General features: G+C 41.0%; 1 protein-coding gene across 1 annotated transcript in view; it reads left to right on the top strand.

Annotated features, from left to right (window-relative positions):
* Positions 1–25,219, top strand: part of MAP2K6 (mitogen-activated protein kinase kinase 6) — a 116,867-nt gene that overhangs the window by 74,185 nt on the left and 17,463 nt on the right. The window contains exons 3-10 of the mRNA XM_056854220.1: positions 283–331; positions 7,331–7,444; positions 10,399–10,518; positions 14,445–14,561; positions 15,353–15,404; positions 16,895–17,022; positions 17,230–17,307; positions 19,503–19,642. Coding sequence (XP_056710198.1) covers positions 283–331; positions 7,331–7,444; positions 10,399–10,518; positions 14,445–14,561; positions 15,353–15,404; positions 16,895–17,022; positions 17,230–17,307; positions 19,503–19,642 — 798 coding nt within the window. The remainder of the gene's footprint in view (positions 1–282; positions 332–7,330; positions 7,445–10,398; positions 10,519–14,444; positions 14,562–15,352; positions 15,405–16,894; positions 17,023–17,229; positions 17,308–19,502; positions 19,643–25,219) is intronic.

The raw sequence follows: 25,219 nt of genomic DNA, 5'->3' as shown, positions 1-25,219 counted from the left end.
TGTCACTGCAAACTAGATGAATTCTAGATGAAGTGGTCACATTTAGAAGAACCATCTGTAAAACCCTTGGTACCTTCTAGTGACTTTTCAAGTTAAAACTTAGAACTTCAATCATTGTCCACCTCCACAAACATGGGTGCTAATCTCATTAGCACAAGGCACATACTTTATCCATGCTTGTCTTTCATGCAGTTGAATGTCCATGACTTTATAGCTTGTGTCATATGAGCTCTGAAGTACTTATATAAATTTTATTCTCTTTCTAACTTTTAAATTTCTCAGGCCACCTAGAGATTTGGATTCCAAAGCTTGCATCAATATTGGTGACAAGGTAAGGTGTCAATAAGGTTCAGCTTTTAAAGAACCTACCATGAATAGGGATGGGAAGGAAGGGGATATGGCAGTGCATTTAGAGTTTCTTGTCAGTTCTGTTCCATGACAAAAAAAATTCTTTCTTGCTTAACATCAGTATTCACACTGTCCAACATTTTAAAAGTGATTAATAAACATGCATAACTCCATACATTGGGTTGTTGTTTTAAGCTTCCAGAAGCTTTAAGCTTCTAGACGTATGAATTCATTTGGTGCTAACTGATTCCGTTTTACTCCTTCACCATTTCTTATACAGAATTCAACCAGAGATTAATTGCAGGTGTATCTCATGTTTCTTTGGCTAATATGCACCACCAGAAATCTGTATATAAAAGTCAGAGGCCTGCTTACAAATTCCCCTGAAAAAAGCATGCTTCAGGTTTTAAAGAACCTACCATGAATAGGGATGGGAAGGAAGGGGATATGGCAGTGCATTTAGAGTTTCTTGTCAGTTCTGTTCCATGACAAAAAAAATTCTTTCTTGCTTAACATCAGTATTCACACTGTCCAACACCTCATCTGTGACACCACTTTACTGATATTGATCGCAATGGTTGCTCAGTGGCAGTATCCATATCAGCCCTGAGTAACATTAGCAACTTTCTGCAAGCACTGTTGCTAGGGTTGGCAACCTCCAGGTCACCTGGAGAAAATGGCCACTTTGGCCATTGGACTCTATGGCATTGAAGTCCCTCCCCTCCCCAAACCCCACCCTCCTCAGGCTCCACCCCAAAAAAAACCCTCTGGTTGCGAAGAGGGACCTGGCAACCCTAACTATTGCTCTTGTATGTATGAATGTGTTGTCAAGTAACAAACAACCCATGGTGACCACAGCAAGGGGTTTTCAAGGCAAGTGAGAAGCAGGCATGGGTTGCCATTGCTTCCTTCTGCAGAATTTTCCTATGCACTCCCCAATCCTAGTGCTGACCTCGCTTAACTTCTGAGATCTGACAAGGTTGGGTGATACCATACCATTCCACACCCCATTGTTTTTGTAGCTGTAACAAATTGATACAGTAGGAGGAGTTACTCTCAGATTCTTGATTGCAGCAGTCTCTGTATGAGACTTTGTTTGTCACTTGCACAGATGATGGATTAGGTAGTAGATATAGGTTGATCATAAGACTTCCACTGCCAATTTGCACAGTCCATTTTCTTGGATTTAAAGACATGTGTGACTGCCAAATATGCAAAATGCAACATGTGAGTAGATGCATGAGTGCACAACAAGTAGAGATAATCATCAGGTAATGCAGAGGTGGTGGTAAAGTTAGATCTTCATGTTAGATCTTCTGCGGCAAGCAGACTGTGCATGAGTTGTTCAAGGGAGGGGAGGTGCCTCCTCGGTGATGCCACAATTGGGGCAGCACTACAGGTTACATTTGTCACACAGAAAAACCTGCTTTTTCTCCACAGGAAGCACATCAAGTATGGCTACATGAATGAATTGCTTGAGGGACACTGGGGGAGAAGGGTGCTGGATGTATGCTTAGAAGGCCAATTAATATTCCTCTTATTAAGGCAGAGAGGCTTTATCTTGTGTTCAGGCAGCCTGGAAGGGCCCGAAACTCTGACAGGCAAGTTTAGTTATTGTCTTCAGTGAGTTTTTGTCGTTTCTGTGTGACTTACTAACATCAGGGTTGGTTTACTGGAGAAGGATTTTAGGCTTCTGGGTAACTTGGTCAGGATGTGGCTTGTTGGTTCTCACAGTCTGACCATTTGGAACATGTTTGTAATCTGAAAGCTGTGGGCCAATTTTTTGAAGGATTCAGATGTGAAGTTTCTTGTCTTGAAGGCAGATTATTGGAATGGAGGATGATTGACCCATCCTCTTAAGTTTGTATTTTGCAAAGCCCCCTAATTTTCAGGCATTGCATTGTTTTGAGGCCAGTTTTGTCTTATCAGAGCCCTAAGCATCATGTAAGAATTCAGTTGATTAGAGGAAATATCACACTAGGATTTTCTCTGTAGTGTTTTGAGACAAGCAGGGTTAGAGCCATCTGGAGCACAATGACCCAGTACTGAATCAAATAAATGCCTCATGCTAGAGTACCTTTGTTCCAAGAAAAGGAACTTCCCTTAAGTCCAAAGGGGGAGGGTGGGAGAAATGTTCAAAAAGGAGGTAACAACTTGGGTCTGGAAGGCATAAAGACTTGACCTCATAAACTATCCAGTTTAGCCTATTTTATGGAGAATCCTGCACTGGAGGAAGACTGACTTCTGGGCCTGCTGCTTTTGATCAGTCCTTGAAAGGCATAGTCTTTCTCATCTGTGCCAGCCCAGGTTGTGTGAGTTTAGTCGCATACCATGGCATCGTTGGTACTGGGACCCAGGCAGTAGCTTCTGCTACCATCCCTTTATAAGGTGTATCTGTAAAACAGTGTATGTATTCTTAGACATGTTATTGCCACCAAATCATACTGTTCTGTATTTCTGACTCCCTAGTCCTACTCAAGGTTATAGTTTTTGCACTTTATTTCCTCCTTCCTTCCCTGCCCAATTAAAGCCATATAATCCTGGATGAGAGGGCTGACTGGATATGTATCACTGGGGTCCCCCAGGGTACTTGGTGATACATCAGCATAGGTCTGGCGGGTGGGGAGGTGGTGTCACTGTAGTCTACAGTCTCTATCCCTCTAGTGCACCATCCAGGACGTTTTCACTTTTGAGGCAATGTACCTGATGTTGGGACTGTGAGACAGGATAGGATTCTTTTAATGTATCACCCACCCTGCAGCTTAACATTCTCCCTACCCAAGCTAACAAAGATGGTCTCAGGGGTGGCATTTAAGACCCCTTAGGCTGGTTGTCCTGGGGGACAACAGCATTCATGCCAAGCCTGTCTTGTCAAAAGCAGCTCAGGATTTTGCATCAATGACAAGCATGAGCCTGTCTTGGGCATTAACTGGTCTTACATATTGTTCAGGACATGTTCTTGAGCTGGTATTTTGTTCTGGGCAGGATGAATGTGATCTGAGGATGGAGTAATTTATGATGATTTCTTTGTCATGGACAGGGATATCAAGGCTCTGTAGGGGTAGGAGATGTATTTAAAAGATCTGTCTCTGGAGACAGATGGATCAGAATGGCTTTCTGACATTTCTAGTAGATTTTCCTGTTGATATGGATGGTGCTTCTGTGGATGCCCTGGTTGGCCTCTGGAATGAGGAGATGATCCAGGCAGTTGGCACAGTCTCTCACAGGTGCCCTCTCTCAGGTAGTCCTTGGTTTACTGAGCAGCTGTGGGTGATGAAAATACAAGGGAGATAACTAGAGCAAAAGTGGAGACTCAGGATGAATCGAGTAAGACATTGGCTAAAACTCATTTTAAAGTGTACTCTATGGTGGCAATGGTAGGAAAGAAACAATACTTTCCTGCCACAATTGCATCTGCAAATTTAGGCCAGTAGAGTAGATCTAGGTGGTCAGAGGCTGATTGAAATCTGGTTTGCAGGAAGAGGTGGACTGTTTGGTGGCCTACTGTGACCATTTTGCTCAACATTTTGCAGATAAAATCTCTCACATCCATACAAACTTGGGCTCTACATTAACACAATGACAGGGTCAGATGGTTCCAACTTGTCCAGCTGTTTATGATAGTTTTCAGTCCATTTAGTCTGAGGATGTGGACAGGATTCTTGGAGGTCAACCACCTGCTTCCATGACCCCCTGCCCTTCCTGACTACTTAAAATCTATGTGGGGGGGGGGGCTGACTGGATCCAAGAGCTAGTTAATGCCTCCTTGAGAGAGGAGGTGGTCACCCTAGCCTTGTAACATGCTGTGGTGCATCCACTACTAATGAAGCCTACCCCAAACCCAGGAAATTTCAGTAATTTTTGATCAGTCTCAAATGCTCCATTCTTGAGCAAAATGATTGAATGGGTGGTGGCTCGACAACTTCAGGCGTGTATGAACTGGATTGTTTGGCTCCTGTCCAATCCAGTTTCAAGCCTTATTATGGGACTGAAACAGCCTTGGTCACCCTGGTGGATGACCTGCAATGAGAGATGGACAGAGAAAGTGCGACTCTGTTGATTTTTCTGTATCTCTCAATGGCATTCAGTACCACTAATCATGGTATCCTTCTGACCTGGGACTTAAAGTGATGCTTGTTCTGGATAGGGTTGCACTCCCCTTGAAGGAACAGATCCACATCCATAGTTTGGGGATGCTTTTGGACAACTGGATAAGCAGGTGGCAGCTCTGGTCAGGAGTGCCTTTTACAACTTTGACTGATTAGCCAACCGGGCAGAAAAGATCTGGCCATGCACTCTACATGGGGCTGCCCTGGAAAAGTGTTTGGAAACTTCATTCATTGCAGAATGCTTCAGTGAGGATATTGACTGGAGTGAATCGCAGGGACCATATCACTCCAATCTTGGCCCATGTACACTGATACCAAATCTGTTTCCAGGCACAATTTTCATATGAAGCTGCCTTATACTGAATCAGACTATTAGGACATCAAGGTCAGTATTGTCTACTTAGACTAGCAGCAGCTCTCCAAGCAAAGGTCTTTCAGGCAGAGGACTAATACTTAGTCATTTCAACTGGAGATGGCAGGGACACAGCTCCTAACCCTTCAATTCAAGGTGCTGGTGTAGATCTTTAAAACTCTATAGGGCTTGGGACCATCATACTCCCTTACAGCCCATTCCTGAAAATGTGGCGTGCGGAGTTGGCGGGGAAGAGGTGCAGCAGCGCCTCTTCTTAAGCCAAATTGTGCACACCGCAAAACAAAAAAAAAGCCGTTTCGCTGCTTTTTTGTTTTGTTTTACCGGGGCTTTTCACCCCATAAGGAACAGCAAGGCTGCGCCTGCTAAAAAGCAGTCGCAGCACCGCCGTTCCCGGCGCCAGCAGCGAGGCCCCAAACGGGATAGGAAGCCACCTACCCGGCGGCTCCTCCCCCCGGAATGCCCCCCCATCCCAGCGCGGCCTCTTTACGCCGTGGCCTGCGCCACGGAGAGGCCGCGCCGGCAGAGGAGGGAGGCGCTGTCCTGCGGCGCTCTGCCACTGGCGGGACTGGCCTCGCCGCCAGCGTAAGTGCGTTTAAACACGCGATTACACGCACTTGGGCTGGCGGCGAGGTCACGCCACCTCCTAAGAAGTTTTGGCCCAATTTTCAGGAATGGGCTGTTAGAAACCTACCTAATCACTACAGTAATCTTCCAAGGCCCTGCTTTGGGTGCCCCTGCCTTCTGATATTAGGGGACTGGCACCCTGAAGAGGGCCTTCTTGGTCACGGCACCAGAACTCTGAAACCCTCTCCCCAGGGAGCTTAATTTGTCCTCTTCTGTTGCCATTTTCAGCCAGTGGATGAAGAGTATTTTTATTCAATCAGGCATTCCCTCAGTGATCCCCCCCCTTCTTGCCTTGTTTTAATTACTGTTTTTAAGTTTTCTTATATATACTTTCATTTTGCTTTTAATTCTTTTAATGATGTACTTTCGTTTGGTTGTAATGATTTTTAACGTTTTAATTATGTGTGTTTTTAATCTGTTAGCCACCTTGATGAGGGGCAGAAAGGCGCAGTATAAATTTTGTAAATAAATAAACAAATAAAATGTAATTAAGACTACAGTGGGCTAGAAACAGGAAGCATCAGTCAACACCAAGGTGTTTCCATAGCAGATAGCCAATTCAAACACCCACTAGGAAAATATGTGTGGTGTTCTTTTGGAGTGTACCACTGCAGGTAGAGGCTTCATGTTTGATCCTGTACAAGAAACATATGCCAAGAGTTTTATCCCAGCTTTCTCTCTGTTATGATAGTTTTCTGTATGTAGAGAAGGGTTTTTTAGATAGATAGATAGATAGATAGATAGATAGATAGATAGATAGATAGATAGATAGATAGACCTTTCAAATGTATGATCCTTGTGTACCATCTGAACTGGTATAATCTAGGTGCAAATCTTGTAGCTAGTGGGATATACCTCAAGGGACCCCTCATGAAGTTGCTAAAGTCTTTGGGGAAGGAATCCCTGTCTTTTAGGGGATGTATTGCCTTTGGCTGCTCTGTGTGTGATGACTTGGATTCTGGTATGCTGGACTCCTCAGCAAGCAAGGTACTTGGTTTTGGACCCTGATAGATGCTTGGGAATGAGGGTCTCTTATCAGAACATTGTGAGTCCTGGCTCACAAAAATGTATTCAGAAATGGAGTATGGTGTGGTGGTATGAGACATTTGAAGTGGCCAGTAGGCTCCCTAATCTGGATTAGGCAAGAAAGAGTTTGATTCATTGATCAAAACAAGCATCACAAAAGAGACATCTGTCTATATGTTTGTGGGATAGGATAGGATACGATAGGATACGATAGAGGGAAGAGATGGGGATTCATCCTCCCAGAAGAAGAGGCCATTGTATTTCCCATAGCAACCACTTGCATTTGTATAGTAATGCCCTGGAAATAAAGTATAGGAGTAAGCGAAAATAATATAAGTTCTTGTGGAAATAAAGTATAGGAGTAAGCTGTACTTGTGTACGCTATAATGTTTGCAAGTGACACATGTTTCTATTTTCCTTGAATACACATGTAGGAAAGTCATAGCCCCACCCCAACCTCAGGTGCACCCCATACAGGAAAATAATAATTTAGACAGAGATTTTAAAAACCCTTAATTTAAACTGTTTTTTTTAAAGCATCGTGGCATTGAGAAACTCTATAAAGTTGCACTAAAATAGTGTTTAGTGGCTTAAATTGCATCCTTTCAAAACTCTCTTTTAAAAGTTGTTAACTAAGCAAATGGATTTAAGTGTCCTCTGTGGTAAAATTCAAAACATTGTGCTTCTTAATTTTCTGAAGTGGTTGAGAGGATTTTACTAAGATCCTTTCTATTTCAGATGCACATATAGGTCATTTCATGGCAAAGCTATCAATGGACAGTTCACTTTGGACACATTAGAGCAGGTAGCTGCCCCTGGGCCCCAGATGATGCTTTTTCTTCCTTGACAGAACTTTGAAGTAAAGGCCGATGACCTGGAGCCAATATCAGAACTTGGACGTGGTGCATATGGGGTAGTAGAAAAGATGCGGCACATGCCCAGTGGGCAGATTATGGCAGTAAAGGTAGAGTGAAAATCCTTGGTTGTTCACAGTATGTGTATGCATTGACCTTCTGAATTCTACTTTACCTATATGCTCTTTTTCAACTCTATTATATATGTCTAGAAGGGATCAGGTTATGTGTTACCATGGAAAAAAGCTGTAGGTAATGAGCCAAGGATGAATACATTTGATTTAATTTGGAGTAAGCTTAAACTGTCAGCATTCATTAAGTCCTGTGTGTGGCAAAAGAGAATGATCAAGTTTCAAAGCAAGTAGCTAGAATATTTGGAATATTGTGATATAAGACATGTATATTCTGGCTGAACAAAAAATTGCATATCAGACTGTCCCTGACAAGAATGCAAGTTTTTATTGTTTCCATTTAACCTGGATTTTAAAAGCAACAGTGGATTGAATTATGGGGCTATAATTATTCAGATCACTTGATCGCTGTCATGCCCTGTTTGTGGTCTTTTTGGAAGCCACCATTAGAAACAGCATGCCTTGGTCTGATATAAGGATTTGTATGATCTTAACTGGATCATTTTGACTTTGCAATATATGTATTGACTCCAAATTGTGATTTCCAAATGGGTGAGCAGCACCTTTTATCATAGAGTGAAGCTTTTATGTACTGGGTTTATTAACTTATGAATGGGCTGTTTGTATATGCTGTTCTGTTCAAGCAAGGAAAGTCTGTAAGAGATGGGATATGCTGATGAGCATTTCAATACATCTTGTTTGTATGGCTCCAGTCTTCTACTTAGTATGACAAGTTTTCTTAATCTTTTCAGTCTGTTTTCAGGAATGACTCCAGATACATTCTGAGAGCAATCTTGTTCTGCATCTCTAGTTCTATTTGTTAACACTTCTGATTTTTTAATATTATGAACTTTGTATATAATCAGTCCGCTTTATGCATGTAACTGCACCTGATTGTGTTTGTCTTTGTTTCTTTTGATGTATGTATAATTAATATGGGGAATTGTGGGTATTATGGAGAAAAGAGCTAATCAGAAATGTAAATGGTTTGATATTAACAAGCGCTTTCGGAAATAGCACTGCCAGCTTTATTTTCATATTAGTCACCCTTCGTATAATCAGCCAAATTTATTTGATTTTTATGGTTGGTCAGTGCTTCTGATTTTATATCAGGTATTAGCAAGCATGTATTCCATATGTTCCCATAAAGAGCCCTCTGTAATGACCCCCCAAATGTCCTGTTATTAAATGTTTGATGTTAAATTTAGATTATTTTATGTAAGTGTTCCTCAATGAAAATCATTGATTTGAGCATACATTATTTTCATTTTGAACACTTCCAATCAGAAACAAAAAAAGCTTATTTGAAACCTTTTCATATTTCTGGTTCTTGAGAAACAGTTTTCTTGTACTGGTATTGTTCCACTGCAGTTTGTTTCTGTATAGAGTGTAGGTGATCATTGGTTTGTTCATTTACTTTCTAAAAATGAACCTTAGGGGCCAATGGCACCCTATCGTGTCCTCATATAATACAACCAGCTGCAAAATCCCTTTGATGAAGGTAGTAAGAATGGTTAGTCCCCTTCAAGGAGCAAGCAGGAAGCTATTACCTACTCTCTTCCCGTCTACCCACCATGCCAAGCTGTTTGAATTCTGGCACATTAGTACTAGCTTCCAGTGTCTTTGACACATGGCCCTACACCACTCACATCTTAACCCTACTTGAGATCCCGATCATACAATGAAACCATGGCTTAACTTACTGAGCTAAGCTCTGCCTTATGAACTACCAACAAAGTCTACTTCTTACTGGAAACAGAACGGTGGGGAAACTATTTTAACCATGGTTTGCTTGGTGGGGCAGATATAATACTTAACTAAGGTTATTACAAACCATGCTTTGCAAATATTTTTTGGACCTTTCTTTCACATTCTGGTTTGCTATTAATCCGTAAACATGATTTAAGACTTAATTGTGGCTAAGAAAACAGCCATGGTTAAGCATCATGCATGTAAAGATCCAATCAGCCTGATCTGAGGTTCCACAGAAGCTTCAGTAGTACATTCACCTGATCAAAGGCCTTTAGTAGTACATGACCAAAGGCCTTCCTGTTCAGCTTAGTGTTGGCGACCTCTGTATGAATGCAATAGATGTATGTGTATGCTCACACATGTGCACACACTCACCCTAGAAAGTGAATGGGAAAATCCTTGCTGGGTGCACTTGAGTTGCTGCACCTGCAAAGAGCTGCTGTATTGAAGCAGAAGAGTGTGTTGCTGAACGTGGACCCCTTTTAGTACTCCTGCATGAAAAGCTCTGCCATCATAGCCTGGGTAAGGATGGTAGAACAGAGAGAGGAAAAAGGTAAAGAAAGCACTTCTGTAATAACAATCATCCTTTGCCCTTCTATAGCACCTTACATCCGAGGATCTCACAGTGCTTCCCAGACATAAATTACGCCTGTGAGGTAGGTAAGCATTATTATCATTTCACAGAGGCATAAAGAGGCTTAAATCATCCAATGCGGCCTCTGATTTTTGGGTGCCTCCTGAGACACTTGAAGTGTAAGCTTATGCAGATACTCAGAAGTAAGGGACACTGATTTCAATGGGGTTTACCCTGCAGGTAAGTTTGCTTAAGATTGCAACTTTATTGACCAATGCCACAAAGCTCAAGTTTTTCAGAAGGGACTACCACTCAAAAGTCAAAGGTTTAAAATTAAAAAGAGTCAAGGTTTGAAATTCTGTGGCTGCTATCAATTTTTTTAAACTCTTAAAATTTACCCCAGGCTTGAGGCTTCCTGCTTTAACTGTTAGGTTGATTAAGAAGAAGGTGAAGCAGCTGCCTTAAAACGACAGAAATGGTGTTATCTTGCTTGGTAAAACAAGCTGAGACACAGTCTTGTAGTTTCCATGATCTTGGATGAGTTTTTCTGATGAAATGATGGCTGGGAAGCAGAAGTGTGAAAATTAACAACAGGTCTGTCTTCCAGCGAATCCGGGCAACTGTGAACAGCCAGGAGCAGAAGAGGCTGCTGATGGACCTAGACATTTCCATGAGGACGGTAGATTGTCACTTCACTGTCACGTTCTACGGTGCATTGTTTCGAGAGGTACCTGGGTGTCCATCAAACTTTTTGATTTACTTCCTTGACAACAAGCATCTCTGAAGACATTGGGACTTACTTCTGAGTTAAACTTGCTTAAGGATTGTGCATTTCTGTGTTAAGTGCCGTCAAGTCGCTTCTGACTTAAGGCGACCCTATGAATTAATGTCCTATCATTAATAGCCTTGCTCAGTTATTGCAGACTGAAGGTTGTGCCTTCCTTGATTGAGTCAGTCCATCTCATGTTGAGTCTTTCTCTCTTCCTGCTGCCTTCAACTTTTCGTAGCGTTATTGTCTTTTCCAGTGACTCTTGTCTTCTCATAATGTGAACAAACCACGATAGCCTCAGTTCAGTCATTTTATATTCTAGGGAAACTCTCTTCCAATACTACACTTCAAAGGATTGTAATAGTGGTACTATAACTCTCAAGCTTGAACCAGTCTTGAAGAAAAGGGGTGAGGGATACCTCCAGAATATTAACCGAAGGGCCAAGTGTCTTTTTTCTTGCTTGCCACAGGCACAAAAACCCATCAAATTTAATAATTAAAGACTAGGGTTGCCAGCCTCCAGGCAGGGGCTGGAGATCTCCTGGAATTACAACTGATCTCCAGACCACATAAATCATTAATTAATTAAAACATTTATCCCACTTCTTCTGGAGAAAATGACTGCTTTGGAAGGTTGGTTGCATGGCATTACACCCTAAGGTCCCTTCCCTCTCCAAACCCTACTCTCCCATGCTCCAGGTGTTTCTGAACTTGGAGTTGGCAACCCTACTTAAAGACTACTTAGCTGCTTGTAGTTCTGATACTTGTTAATTTTGGGGAGTGTTTTCTGGATTTGGGTATATTAGACCCAAAATTTTTTGGTATTTCCTAAAAAAGCCAACTCTCCATACTGGTATGGTTTCCCCCCCAGTTTTTTTTTTGGGCATCCCCAAAATTTTCTGCTCCATTATACTCTATGGGGAATATTTCCGGGGCTCTACGGGGACTGTTTTTTAAGGTAGAGGCACCAAATTTTCAGCATTGCTGTTGGTGACTCTCCTTACAAAACCCCCCATGTTTGGTAAAGATTGGGTCAGGGGGTCCAATTTTATTGCCCCCCAAATGGAAGAAAATATGAGGCCCAATAAAATTGGACCCCCTGACTCAGTCTTTACCAAACTTGGGGGTTCTTGTAAGGAGAGTCACCAGCAGCTATGCTGAAAATTTGGTGCCTTTACCTTGAAAATAGCCCCCCAAGCCCTGGAAAGATTACTCAGAGATGATAATGGAGTGGGGGGATTTAAAGGCTCCCATTGAAGCTTATGGGAAATCCCAAAAAGCTGGAAAATAAAAAATATTTTTTTTTTTTTGCTTGTTTGGACTCAGGATTTTTTGGCTACTGGTAAAGGGTGCAATTTTTTTCAGTTTGGCAAAGCCAAATGCACAACCCTAGTCAGAAATGGCCAGGAATCTTTGTTACCACACTCCCATAAACACATGAACATGCATTCAGATTAACATGGGGAATTAGCTTGTGTTTGTGTGCAGGGAGTAGAAAACTATGAACTTTTAACTGTGAGTGTGAGTAGCGCGTTTCAGCAGGAAAAAGGATGACAGTAAACAGATTTAAAGGGATATAAAGTTTATTGAGGGATTTGGTACAATAGTGTGTGTATATGTAAGGAGATTTCTCCTAAGCAAATACAAAAAAAAAATGATATCAGAGCACAGTTCAACAGCACATTCCTTATCCAAACTAACAATATAACAACAACAACCACAAATCAACCAGAGCTACTCCAATTTGCAGCAGGAGAATGCTTTTTAAGCTAAAGGTGTAAATGTAGTGAAAGGGGGAGTAGGACAGAGAAGAAGTGGGGTCCAGTTTTCCAGATATGATGCCTAAATAGCAGAGAGGAGCAAAGTGCCATCTCTCTGTGTAGTACAGGGTGGGCTAGAAAATAAAGAGAGATAGAGCGAGATGGCAAAGAAGCAAAGAATATACCTATCCTAGTCTATGTAGAAATGAGGATGGAAGAAGAAAGTATCCAGTGTGTTGGGAGCCTGAGTTGCAGTCCAATTTGTAGCCATGATCAGACTCAAATTTCTGACTGAAGCCAGGCTAGTTATACATAGGATAACATTACAACAGAACCTGAGGGACTATTTTTGTATTAAAAGCCTCTATGGCTGCAGGTATGTATTGGCCACCTTTTGAATAAAAAAAACCTTAGGAACTCATTTACATTAATCCTAGCAGCATTAGGTATTGAGCATACATGAGCTTTCCAATTAAATTTATAACTAAACATGACTCCCAAGTATTTAAAATCTGCCACCTGCTCTATTTTCCTTTCCTTAATATTCCAAATTTTCTGCCTAGAGCGAGACCTATTTTTGATTTGTCATAATTTATAGATAGTCCCTCTTGAGAACAGTAATCAGTAAACACATTTAATGCCCTACAAAGACCGACTTCTGACCTAGATAATAGTACCGTGTTATCTGCATACAGCAAAACTGGTATTTCATTACCAACCAATATAAGCGCATGAAGTGATAATTTTTGGAGGTAGGGGATCATGTCATTTATGTAAAGGTTAAAAAGCAGAGGGGCTAAGACATAGCCTTACTTAACACCTTTTAGCAGAGGAATGGAGCCAGTTAACTGACCCTCCAATCCACAACAACTTGTGCTGTTGGGTTCCATACAATTTAAAAATCAACCACAGAAACCTTTTATCTATTGTTGTGTTAGCTAGTTTAGCCCAGAGATGGGATCTTGGAACAGAGTCAAAGGCAGCCCTAAAATCCATGTATGCTACGTAAAGACAGAAATATTCCTGGGAAAGAGGAATATTTATCAGCTAAGTAGTACAGTGTAAGGCAATGTTCCAGAACTGAAACACCCCTCCTAAATCCTGCTTGTTTAGAGTACAATATAGATTCTGCAACTACCCAATTCCGGAGCTTGGAATAGAAGAAGGCTGCATAAACCTTATCTATTGTTGACAGCAGGCTAATGGACCGTTAATTTATAGGGTTGTTCTTGGTCCCTTTTTTATATATAGGAACTATTATTTCATGTTTCCAAGCTCGGGGCATTACAACAGGGTATAAAGGAATACTTGGGAGTTGGGCATCTTATCAGGGAAAAACTATAGCACTGATTAAATTACAGGGGAATGGCACTGGAAGGGAAGATGTTGATTGAATTGTCATTCAGAATTACAATGATGCTAAGTCATATATATTCCGTAGGAACTTTGGGACAATGGGAAGGTTTGAATCAGAGGTTCAAAACTGTCGCAAGGCACTTAACCTCTGAATTGTGTCAATGGTCCTTGATTTAATACCATGTAAAAGCCAATACGGAGAGAGGAGGCATCTTTGTCTTCTGGCCTGGTATGGCTTAATTGCTTTCATCTTGTTGACACCCTGGTTTCTCTCATAAAGGCTTCCTTGAAAGTTGATGTTGCTGCAAGATCCATCTAGAGACGCAAAACATGAAGATTGCTCCCCATGCTTTGTGCTTGCCTCACGGGGGCTGGGACTTGCTCATGGTGTTACACATGCAGTACATACATTCAGGCTAGGAGGGAGAGGTATGCAGATGAAAGTGAGGAGGGGCTAACAACATCCTTAAAGGTTTGATGGTGACTTTAAAGGAAATAAAATAGCTATGCACTGAAAATACCACATCTTAATTCCTGGAGACTATGAACAATAAAAATAAAGCTGTATCCTAGATTGAAATTTAAAGAAGAAAACAGAGTGCAATTTAAGCCTCACTTGATGTCCCTCACCCCTTGAGGTTAATTTGCTATAATATCTGATAGCAACAAAATTAAGCAAGAGATGAAACTGGGAAACATTGCCATGCACTTGGTAGAAGGGGATAGTGGTAGCAGTTCGTTTATGCTGGTAACCTTGTGTTTCTTTAGGGAGATGTGTGGATCTGTATGGAACTGATGGACACATCACTGGACAAATTCTACAAACAAGTATTAGACAAAGGCTTAACGATTCCTGAAGACATCCTAGGAAAAATAGCTGTCTCAGTGAGTCTTTCTTCTTTGTTCTTCAGATCCTTTACTGCCCTTTTCCACCTTTGCAGAGATTAGTTTAGCCCACATTTGTCAATCAGGTGTTACTACACAAAGATGCAAAAGGAGATGAAGAAAGAACAACAGTTTCTTCTTTTTAGAGGTTTGTTTATTAATGAGCCACATTTCCTTAGAATCACATGGAATGTGAGGAAAAACAGACTTTATTTGCTACAGTGGTGATGGAGAAGAGCATTATGGAAATCATGTTAGACAAAGGTGAATTTGGGGAAACTCGGTGGGAAAGAAATTAGGCTAAGAAGTACTAATTGTGATTCTTCTGTGTCATGCATAGTCTGGTCCTTGGCTACAAAGGAAAAGTAGTATTAGGGAAACAACTTGCATACAGGTAGTATCTGTGTATATGGAAAAAAACAGTGTTGAAAGAGGTCTGGAATTTTGTGATCCTCTGGAATTCAGCCACCAAAAGTTTCTAAACAGAGATGCAAGAAAGTTGGATGCACCCTGATCCTGGCAAGTTATTGTGATTACTCTTTATTTTGAGCATGCTCCTAAGGGTGGTTGGAACAGCAATGAATACTATGAATTATGGCTTACCCTCCTTCTGCTAGTCTGCAGGCCCAGCTCTCCTGCCTGTTAATTGCCAAAATGCTGAATCTAAGACTGTCTCCACCCCAGCTTAGTGTTGAAAGGAGTGTGAACATGTGGCCTGGGTGCCAGAGAGGGCAGTGTGGTCCTGTTGTTTCAGTCAGTTATAGTTCACTCCTCATTTGTTGTGTTTTCAGATTGTAAAAGCACTAGAACATCTACACAGTAAGCTCTCTGTAATTCATCGAGGTACGTATGGCTGCCATTGCATGTTCTAACAGTTCCTGGAAGGGGTGGAAGAATAGTATTAGGAGCTGGGTTTGATTACTTACAAAATCACACAAATGTAGCTTTTGTCTTCTGTTCATCCAGCTAGATAATACACCAGTGCTTGGGTGTCTGTACCTGTTTTCTGGGCACCGTTCATGGTGTTGGTTTTGATGTATCAGTCTTTGACCCCTGAGATCATGCTCCTTGATATGTCAATGGAACTACAGCAAATTGGGGCAAATTGTCTGCAGCAGGAGAGGAGAATTGACAGAAATTGTGCCATCCTCCTCTTGCTGGAGGTGCTACTGCTATTGCATCAATAGAATAGCACCAGAGGATCCAAGCCTTTGCTGTCCCAGACCCCCTTCTGTGATTGGGTTAGGATTATACTGACATGCATTATAGATAAGTAAGGATTACTGAGGTTGAAGGATTACTGAGGTGTTTTGACACTTAAGAAAAATCTATGAAAATACTGTTGGATTACTGTTGTTTGTTTGGGAAATTTTTATTCCACCTTTCCAGGGAATTTGTCTGAGGCAGCTGACAAAATAAAACACAATAAAAACATTTTTAAAAATCATAGTATTTAAAAAATCATTTAAAAATCAAGTTATTGAAACCTAGCATTCCCAAACAGCAAGAGTGTAAAACAACATAAGACATGGAGCAGCTTAAAATGGATCTTAAATATTCATTAGGTTAAAAACAGACTGGAAACTTTTTTAAAAAAAAATTCAGCCCCTTTATTCAAAGCCTAATGAACAGAAATAGTGAGAATAGTGTAGATTCCAGTTGAGCCTGAAAGGCATTCTACAGATGAGATGCTACCACTGAAAAATCCTTCTCTTTGGTTGCCACTTGCCTCACCTCTGAAGGTGGAAGAATATAGAACAGGGCTTGTGAGGAAGATCTTAATTGGTGTGCTGGATGGATATGGGAGGAGGTATCCTTAAAGGTAAGAACCAGCACTTTGAATTGTGCCCAGAAACAGATGGGCAGCCAGTGCAGATGTTTCAGCATATGGTTGCTATATCCCACCCCTGGCAATATCCTGGCTGCTACATTCTGGACAAAGTGCAATTTCTGGACCATTTTCAAAGGCAGCCGCACATTGAGTGGATTTGATGAAAGCATGGATCACCATGGCCAGAACATTATTATAACTTACAAAGTAAGAATCTGTTGTATTGATTTCCATATGTTTCCATTTTAAGTGTGGAGATATGCTCTGCACTTGCTGCTGCAATAAAAGTTAATGTTACCAAATACTGTTCAAGATGAAAATACCTTTATAACAGCGAACTGGTTACATTCAGTCCTTGTCCACCCAGGGGAATCCAAGTATGAATAATTTCTGCAGTGCAAGGACAGTGCACTGTCCAGCTTTGGCCGCTTCCATTTCGGCCATGACCCACTTGCTGCAAACAGTCTGTTTGTAATCAGTGTCTATGTGTTCCACCTTGCAGATGTAAAACCCTCCAATGTACTGATCAATACACTGGGACAGGTGAAAATGTGTGACTTTGGAATTAGTGGTTACCTCGTTGACTCCGTGGCTAAAACGATGGATGCTGGCTGCAAACCTTACATGGCAGTAAGTACAAAGAGTTGGGACATCTTCAATGCAATCTTAAGTGCCCCAAACTGTACTGCCTAAGTCTATAATGTTACAGGGGCTGATAATTTTGAGACTCTGCCTCCTTGGGCTCTGTTTTTAGCCCCAGCCTTATTTGATGTTATAATTTCCTGGAAATTTGAAATTATGTCCCAATCTGTCTGTCTTTGTCTTTCTCTCCCCCAGCCTGAAAGAATCAACCCAGAATTTAACCAAAAGGGATACAGCGTCAAATCTGATATTTGGAGCCTGGGAATTACAATGGTATTACTATGTTATTGTTATGACGGTTTAATAGTTACATATGTTGATTAACTAGGAATATCTCTGTTCTCACTCTGCTAGTTGGAAGTATTTTGTGGTCTGGACCTAGATGAGATTGACAAACCATTTAAATCCTCAAAGATCCAAAGCCTTCAATAAGAAAAGGCTGTTGCAAGTTCAAAATCTGTCCTGTTTAAAATGCAGAATATTCATTAAAAGGAAAAGCAGCTATTTATCTGATAGGTCAGTGAATTCATGACCCTGGTCTTATGGGCCATAGAATTGTGGATGGTCAGAAAAGGTGACGGCTGATTATTATGAATATTGATTTCAGAAGAATTGTAATGAACATTTTAATTTTAGTTTAGAAGTACAATGCGCTAATGCGTTTGGTACCAGATGTGGTGGAATGTCACAAGAACACGTTTATTTTTACTTTTCCCTCCCTATCCCTTCCTGTTTTATTCTGTACCCTAAAAATCTAATACTTTTTTTTCAAAAAAAGAAAGAAAAGGTGACAGCTGGGACCTGAAGGGAAAGAGTTCCTTGTTGCCTCCATCAGAGGCCTACTTCTGCTTATGGCCTTTTTCCTGGATTTTTATATCTGGTTGAGTCCAATAAGCTGTGAATAATCCTGAGAAGGTTGTGGTAGTAGTAGAGTACACTACCTGTCAGAGGGGTGGGGTGATAAAAATGCCCAGGTAGGTATAATAGCATGGAATAGTGTGTGTGAGAGAGAAAGGGAAGGGGAGCAAATGTCAATGTTAAGGGTCATCTTTGAGGGCATATAACAGCAGTTTTCTGACTTTCTGCCTTCAGGGACACCCTGTGAATTGCCAAGGATTCTTAGGATGGGAGAGGGCTCTAGGTGTGTTCACGTCGGGATCAAGCCCTCATTGTCATACCGTGCGAGTTGAAAGTGTGTGTGAGAATATGCACAGTTTCCCCCATGATACTTGGGAAGATCATAAGTAACACCCAAGCTGGTTATCATGGAAGTGGTCTCTTATTACCAATCTTCTCATCTCAAGAACTTCCAATATTCTTCAGAGAAACACTGTGGGAAAGATTCCTCAGAATGTAGTTTGTAAACCACTGGTATACACAATACACTTCAACGGAGCAGTTTATTTTTGTTATTTCTAGATTCACTGGCTGGTTTCAAAACAGTGTGACACTTTTGTGTTAAGGCTGATCAGTTTGTTTTGTTCTCTTTAATTCTGATATAGCTGCTGTTTTCTTGTAGGACTGAAGTTGCTATTTTGAACTAATTGTCAAAAGTGTGGATTTTTTTTGGCAAAGAGTTCAAACTTTGTGGAATGGCAGTTTCTCTTGTGTCTTTTAATTACTAGTAAACCAAATTCCTGTAAAGTTAAAAAAAAAACCTGTCTTTGGTTGAAAATTACTGATTTTTAGGTGCCTCAGAATTGGTCAGAAGTAAGATAGCCATACTAAGGTTAGCCTGCTCCCTAAGCTTGAAGGTTTGGTTGTGCTAAGGTTGATCTATTTTGTATATTTAGAACAGGGTTCATGTACCTTTAGAACAGTAGTGTAGATGGGGGTGGGGCGTGTTAACCGATTGCAGCCATTCTCCAGCATAGTCATGTGGGAATGTTGATGTCTCCACCTTATAATGCTTCAGAAGGATGTGAAGAAATTAGGGTAGCAGTATGAGTGTAAACTGGAAGAAACATAGCACACTGTGTAATACCTTATCTCCGTACTAGTTCAGCTGGCACCCTGCCTGTGGTAGGGTATTAGCATTCCCAACAACCATAAGGTTTCTGTTGGCAGTATGTTGTGAAGAATTGTTGCATCAGCTTTGATGGGTGGGGTGGAGAGAGAGAGCCATGGCACTCTTCATTTTTCAGGGAGACTGTGGGTGCATGGTTCCAACAAGTAGAACTGGCCTTACATGTTGCTGCTTTAATAGTCCCAGGGACATGCTGACTCCACGGGCATACACAGGTTGTGCCTCAGAGGCTCCTGATGAGCCCATTGTTTCCAAGAAGATCTGAAAGGGGAGGAAAGAGTCTACACTACAATTGGGTGTAATTGTAGGGATTGCCCATAGATGGTAGCATAAGCTAAATTTATTAAGAACATGTGGTCATCCTGGAAAGTGTTTCGTTTTGGGTACCAAAAATAAATTGTCTTGATCTCTCCCTCTCTCCCCCCCCCCCTTGCCCATCCAGATTGAGCTGGCAATCTTGCGGTTTCCATACGATTCTTGGGGGACACCATTCCAGCAGCTCAAACAGGTGGTAGAGGAGCCTTCGCCACAGCTTGAAGTGAACAAGTTCTCATCAGAGTTTGTTGATTTTACCTCACAGTGGTAAGCCAGCCATGGGAAAGCCCTTAACACTCTCCCTCTCAAATTGCTGCCATCAATTTTGATCCAGCTTCATATTGTTTGCTTCTTTAAGCGTGAGCCTCAGTCATAGAAAGCAAGGCAATATTGCCTAGTCATGTGGCCTAAAAGTCAGTCTCCTCTCCTATCATGGATCTTGTGTAGGAAAGACGGATAGATTACTTCTTAAAGGGATTACTTAGAAATAAGATGGCACTTGGGCATGAATAAACTGCTGGTTTATGAGTTTTTTCTTGTGTATGAATCCTTGGCAATAATTCTCGAACGCTGAGGCTTCTTTTCCTAGGAAGAAGAAGATGATGTATAGTACTATTATAGTTCCTTTGAGTGTGGAAAACATTTCAGGTATGTTATCGTGTTGTAATTCTTACAACAATCCTAAGTGGTAGATCAGGAGCACTGAAGGCGAGAGAGTAGCTTGTCTAAGGCCACCTAGAGAGTTCAGGAAGAGGAAAGATTTGAACCAGGAACATCTTTTAGCTTACCAGCTTAGGTGCTGTGCTTTGCAGTTGTATACCAAAGTTGTTAATGGAAACAGCTCTTTCCTTCCCCTCTCTCTCCATATCAGGAGAAATATTGGCAACATGCTTTCCCCCTTGCATTGTTTTCTATCTTGTGTTGACTTAATACTGCTGAAATATTTGTGAGCACCTTTAATCTATGTCCTTGCAGGCCTGATTGTTATATAGTTCTTCACTGCTGGCGCTGCATTATGCTGTCATAGAAACTATGTTGTATCTGGATTACTTGTCCCACGGGCTAGGTTAAAAGTGTGCAGTGCTTGGAGAATCATTGGTTTTCTGTCTTGTTGTACTTGGGGAACATTTTTTTTTGCCTTTTGAAGGGCTCCCCATAGATTAGAGTGAAGACAGATGCAACAGTAGTTTACAGGAGAATTTTAAAAAATCTGTTAAGTCACTGAAATGTTCTTTCAGTGTTCTTTTATGGCAAAAAGAAAATATATGTATTATTTCCTTTTTGGAGTAATGATGGCACCTAGTGGTGATTTTATGCCAATACAATATGAAAATGTTATTGTTGCTGCTTTGTTGTTGTTGTTGTTGTTATTATTAACAACATTTTAGCAGGAACCATTGAGTGTTACAAAAGTGGTGGCAGGTAAAAAACGCTTCTTTTGCCTCAGAGATCAGATTTTTTGTTAAACCCTTTGCAGGACTGGGTTGATGGACAGGCTCTCAGGCAGAATAATTCCCTTCTTCCCTTCAGGCATTTTAAAGTAGTGAGACAGCAGATACACATCAAATGTCCTTCCACAAGCAGAGTGAGGAGAATTATTTCAGTCCACTAATTTATTTGTCAGAATGCTTAACTAGTCAGCATATACTCACCTGCAGCTGTTGCGGGTATGACCATGACCCTTGCTGTGGAAATAACTCCATTGTTTTGAAGAGGCAAATCCCTTGAGGGAATTTGGCAAGGTACGTGTGTATGCGTCAGCTAGCTCTACTTCCACTGTCGTCTTCCTGTGCTCAGACGTGTGAGTCTGGGTGAATTTTCCTGAAGGAATGAATGTTTCCTGTGGCTTTCAGGCACTATCATGCTGGCTGGCGAAGTGGGAAGCTAGGCATTGTGTCGCAATTCTAAGCGTTCTTTCTCTCTGGAAAGATGCCTTGTTTAGTGTCTGGGTAGTTGGGGTGTGTGTGTGGGGAGAGAGGACATAATTTTGACATGGAGTTCAAAATACGTGCATGAAGCCTGTGAACCCATATGCTTGGACCTGTTTGATCTTATTCCTGTACAGTGTGGAGTAAATATTGTAGGAGCTTGATGAGAATGAAATAAATTATGAGTCTTAAGAAAAGCAAAAGGCTGTCATCAAAAGGACATTTAGCTGTTGGGATCCTGAGGGTTGCTTGAATAGTCTTTCATTCTTTTAAAGTTCTTTCCCCTCAAATCTCCATTTAGAGCCACTCGGGAGTGTTCTTGAGCCAGTCATTTGCAGTGCTGGCCTGTGCTTGCTAGGTGTATAGGAAAAAGATGTTACGTATGGTGACCAAACAAATCCTGGTAGCTAATTTAATTAAAAGAAAACACAAGTACTGGGGATTGAAGGCCAGCTGAACGAAATTGCCATGTGGAAGGTGATTGCAGATATTGATTTATTGTCAGTGATGAGAAACTTAATCTCAAACTCTTCCCACACATCCGTTTGGGATTCTTTCTTCTGTACATTTCTAATTCCTTTCTTGTTTTATGAGGCATTTTAGCCATGCTCTCTGCTGTAAATAGTACCTGAAGTGGCATACCGTGTTAAAACAAAATGTAATATTAAATGTAATATTTAAATATAGCATTTTAAATAAGGTGGACACAACAGTCTAGGAAGAAAACAACTAGCACAGTGGTGTAACTGGTTGAAAGCTTGAAGAGGTTAAGTACAATCCTGAATTAAAAAAAAATAAAAGGCATAAAATATCATAAAATTCACTAAAATCATATAGAACATAGGCATCCAGCAAGTGGCCCATGGGCCAATTTTAGCACACAAAAAATTCTTTGAACTGTTAAAGTTTAATTGCATTACAGCTGCATCATTAAACTGGGGCATTATTCAGATGTACTGACAAAAGGGAAAGTAGGTATGAATCTAGTCTCCAATGTCCTTTTGATTCACATCCAATATATGCCAAGTGTAGATATGCTCAATTCCAATGTTCAGTGATGATGTTGCCGCATCAGAGTAACTGAGTGGCTAAGATTGGGGATGGATGCATGATGCAAAGCCTCATAGAACATGTGGCCCACTATTGAAAACCTTGGATGCTCCAACATAGAACGTCCACTGAAAATATACATCAGATGATAGTGTAAAGCCAGTGGAATATTCAAGCAGCACAAAAGCAACCATAGAGCAACAAAAAAGTAAAAGAGTCTACAATAGTAATTGTACATAATTTAAAACCCTACAAAGAAAGAAAAAACCTTCTTCACCCTAGCACCTAAATCTCTTAAGAGAAGGTACTGGCCAAATGGAGGAACATGCACTATTTTAGATATTTTGTTTCCAGATCATTTAGTGATTAAAAGGTGAGGACCAATATCTTAAATTTTTGTTTGGAAATTAACTGGCAGCTAGTAGAGCACACCTGAACACGTGAAGCCGCCTTATACTGAGTCAGACTGTTGGTCTATCAAAGTCAGTATTGTCTCCTCTGAATGGCATTGGCTTTCCAAGGACTCAGGTTGAGGTCTTTCATGTAAGCTATTACCTGATGTTTTAAACTGCAAGCATCAGGGTTTAAAACTTCAACATTCTACATGCAAAACAGACGCTTTACCAATGAGCAATAGCCACTGCCCTTTAAAAATTGACAAAACATGCTGTCAGTAACTTTCACCATTTAATAGACTAGTAGCTGAACACTGGACAGCTTTCAAAGGTAGTGCCACATAGTGTGCATTGAAGTAATTTGTTATCAGATCATGGATAAATGTAGCCAAATCTTGTTTTTCCTGGAAGGGACACATAACTCGCCAACTGAAGTTGGTTTAAGGCTGTACTTGCCACAAGTGATACTGGAATGGTAATCTGCAGCAGTGGATATAATAACACTCCCAAAGTGTATACTTGTTCGTTTAGGGAAGAGTGAACGCCATTTACAACTCCTCAATCCTTGCTTGGTTGTGTTAGCAACCAATGACACCTCAGTCTTATCTGTGCCCCAATCCCAAACCCACTTCAGAACATTCACTGCCTCACCTGAATCAGTTGAAATGAAGTAAATTTGTCTCATCAGCATATTAATGACACTTTACCCCACATTTCCAGATGACCTATCATGGAGATTTCATGTGGGTGTTAAACAGTGATGGATATAAGATGGAATCTTGCAGGACCCATATCATAGGTGCTAGTGGGTCATGCAATAATATCCCCACACCACCTTCCACTTCCAGTTTGCTAGAGAGGGATGGTACCATCAGAGATACCCATCCCAGATAGCCAGTCTAGAAGGGTATCACAGTCAAAGGTATCAGTAGACCCTGAGTAATCCTGGAGAGCCAACAGGGGCATGCTCACCTTGTCTTTTTCTGGACTAAATTTGTCAAGATGACCAGACCAGTTTCATTTCCTAAACTGGGAAACTGAAATGATTTTTATAAGGTTTCATCCAAGACGAGTGGCATGCCACCATCCATTCAAGCATGTTTGCTGCAAAAGGAGATATTGGTATTTGGATGACAGCTGTTTAGCTCATTCAGGTCCCGGGAGAGCTTCTTTAGGAGGGGCATTATGACCGCCTTTTTATTAAATGTCTCCTGGGCCAAGCTAGAGTTTTGTCTTTAGTATGATGTATTGAACTAGCACAAGTTAACATAGAAGTGGGAGGTTGCATCTCTCCAAGCAATTGGTCAGCATCCTCATATCCTCAAATTCTTCTGAGCCACAGTGCTCTGTATTGACTCTGTTCTGTATATGTATGATTTTTAAAAGTCTGTAAAACTATAGTATAGGTTTTTAATAAAGCATATGGGTTGCTTTCAGAAAAAAATTTCTCTCACACAAGGCCTTTCTGTCAGTGGAACAGAATTTTCCTGCCTCCCCCAACCTTCCTGCTGCAGCCAATTGAGCTGCCCAAAATACTGCTTCTGGGGGACAAGGGACCTTCAGGAATAGTCAGAGAGGCAAATTACCCCATGGCTTCCATTGGTGGAAAATTGAGTCCGGATTCTCCCCTATATGACGAATGAGTTTATGGAGAGTAAGAAAACAGCATAACTAGAATCTGGTATTTCTTACTGGGCAGTTTGGGTGGTCTTTGATGTGGATTAATTGATCTATTTTGAACAGTATCTCCCTTTTCTGTCAGTTTTGGTAAGCAAAGGCAATGTGTGTGTGTGAATCATTGGTCTTTGTCATTATACAGCATAAGAGTTTTCCGTAAACCTGAGTTCAGAGATGGTGTAACAAGAGGGGCAGGAAATGCCCCTTCAGTAAGCATCCTTCACTTCCTCCCTGGCTTTGCAAATCCCAGAAGAGGGTGTGTTTATTATTACTGATGATCACACTTTTGTTTCTCTCAGTGTGACACTATACCTCCTTCCCCTCTCTGCCAAAGCATGTGTACGTGTCAGAATCTTTTAAAGTCACTCCAAGCATCTTCCCTATAAATACTGTCAGGAAGTAAGTTCCTATTACATCCTGTCTTCAAAGCTATTTTTTGCTGGAGGGAGATGGAAATAAATAATGTTTTAGTCATTCACCTCACTCTCCCGTCACAGACAAACGTTCCCATCCATCCACTGTAGTAAAGCATTTTAGAGAATAGGCAACAATGATGATCCTTAAGAGCATTTATAATACCAAGTTATATGCACTGGTGAAGGGTTAAGTAGATCAAAGGTGAAGGGAAGGTTATGGGAACCACAAAGTTCTTTAAAGCCAATAAACTGATGTTGTATGTACCTATTTATTCCATGAAAAACATCCTCGGTTGGAGAATGGTGGGCTAGAAATGTCCTAAAAATGTATGTAAATACTACAGCCATTTAACAATTTCACACCAGTTGATCTGTCAT

Source organism: Euleptes europaea, chromosome 1 (genome assembly GCF_029931775.1).
Source record: "Euleptes europaea isolate rEulEur1 chromosome 1, rEulEur1.hap1, whole genome shotgun sequence".
NCBI classification, from domain to species: Eukaryota; Metazoa; Chordata; class Lepidosauria; order Squamata; family Sphaerodactylidae; genus Euleptes; species Euleptes europaea.
The sequence above is the reverse complement of the archived record's forward strand: the minus strand, read 5'-3'. Positions and strand labels throughout refer to the sequence as shown.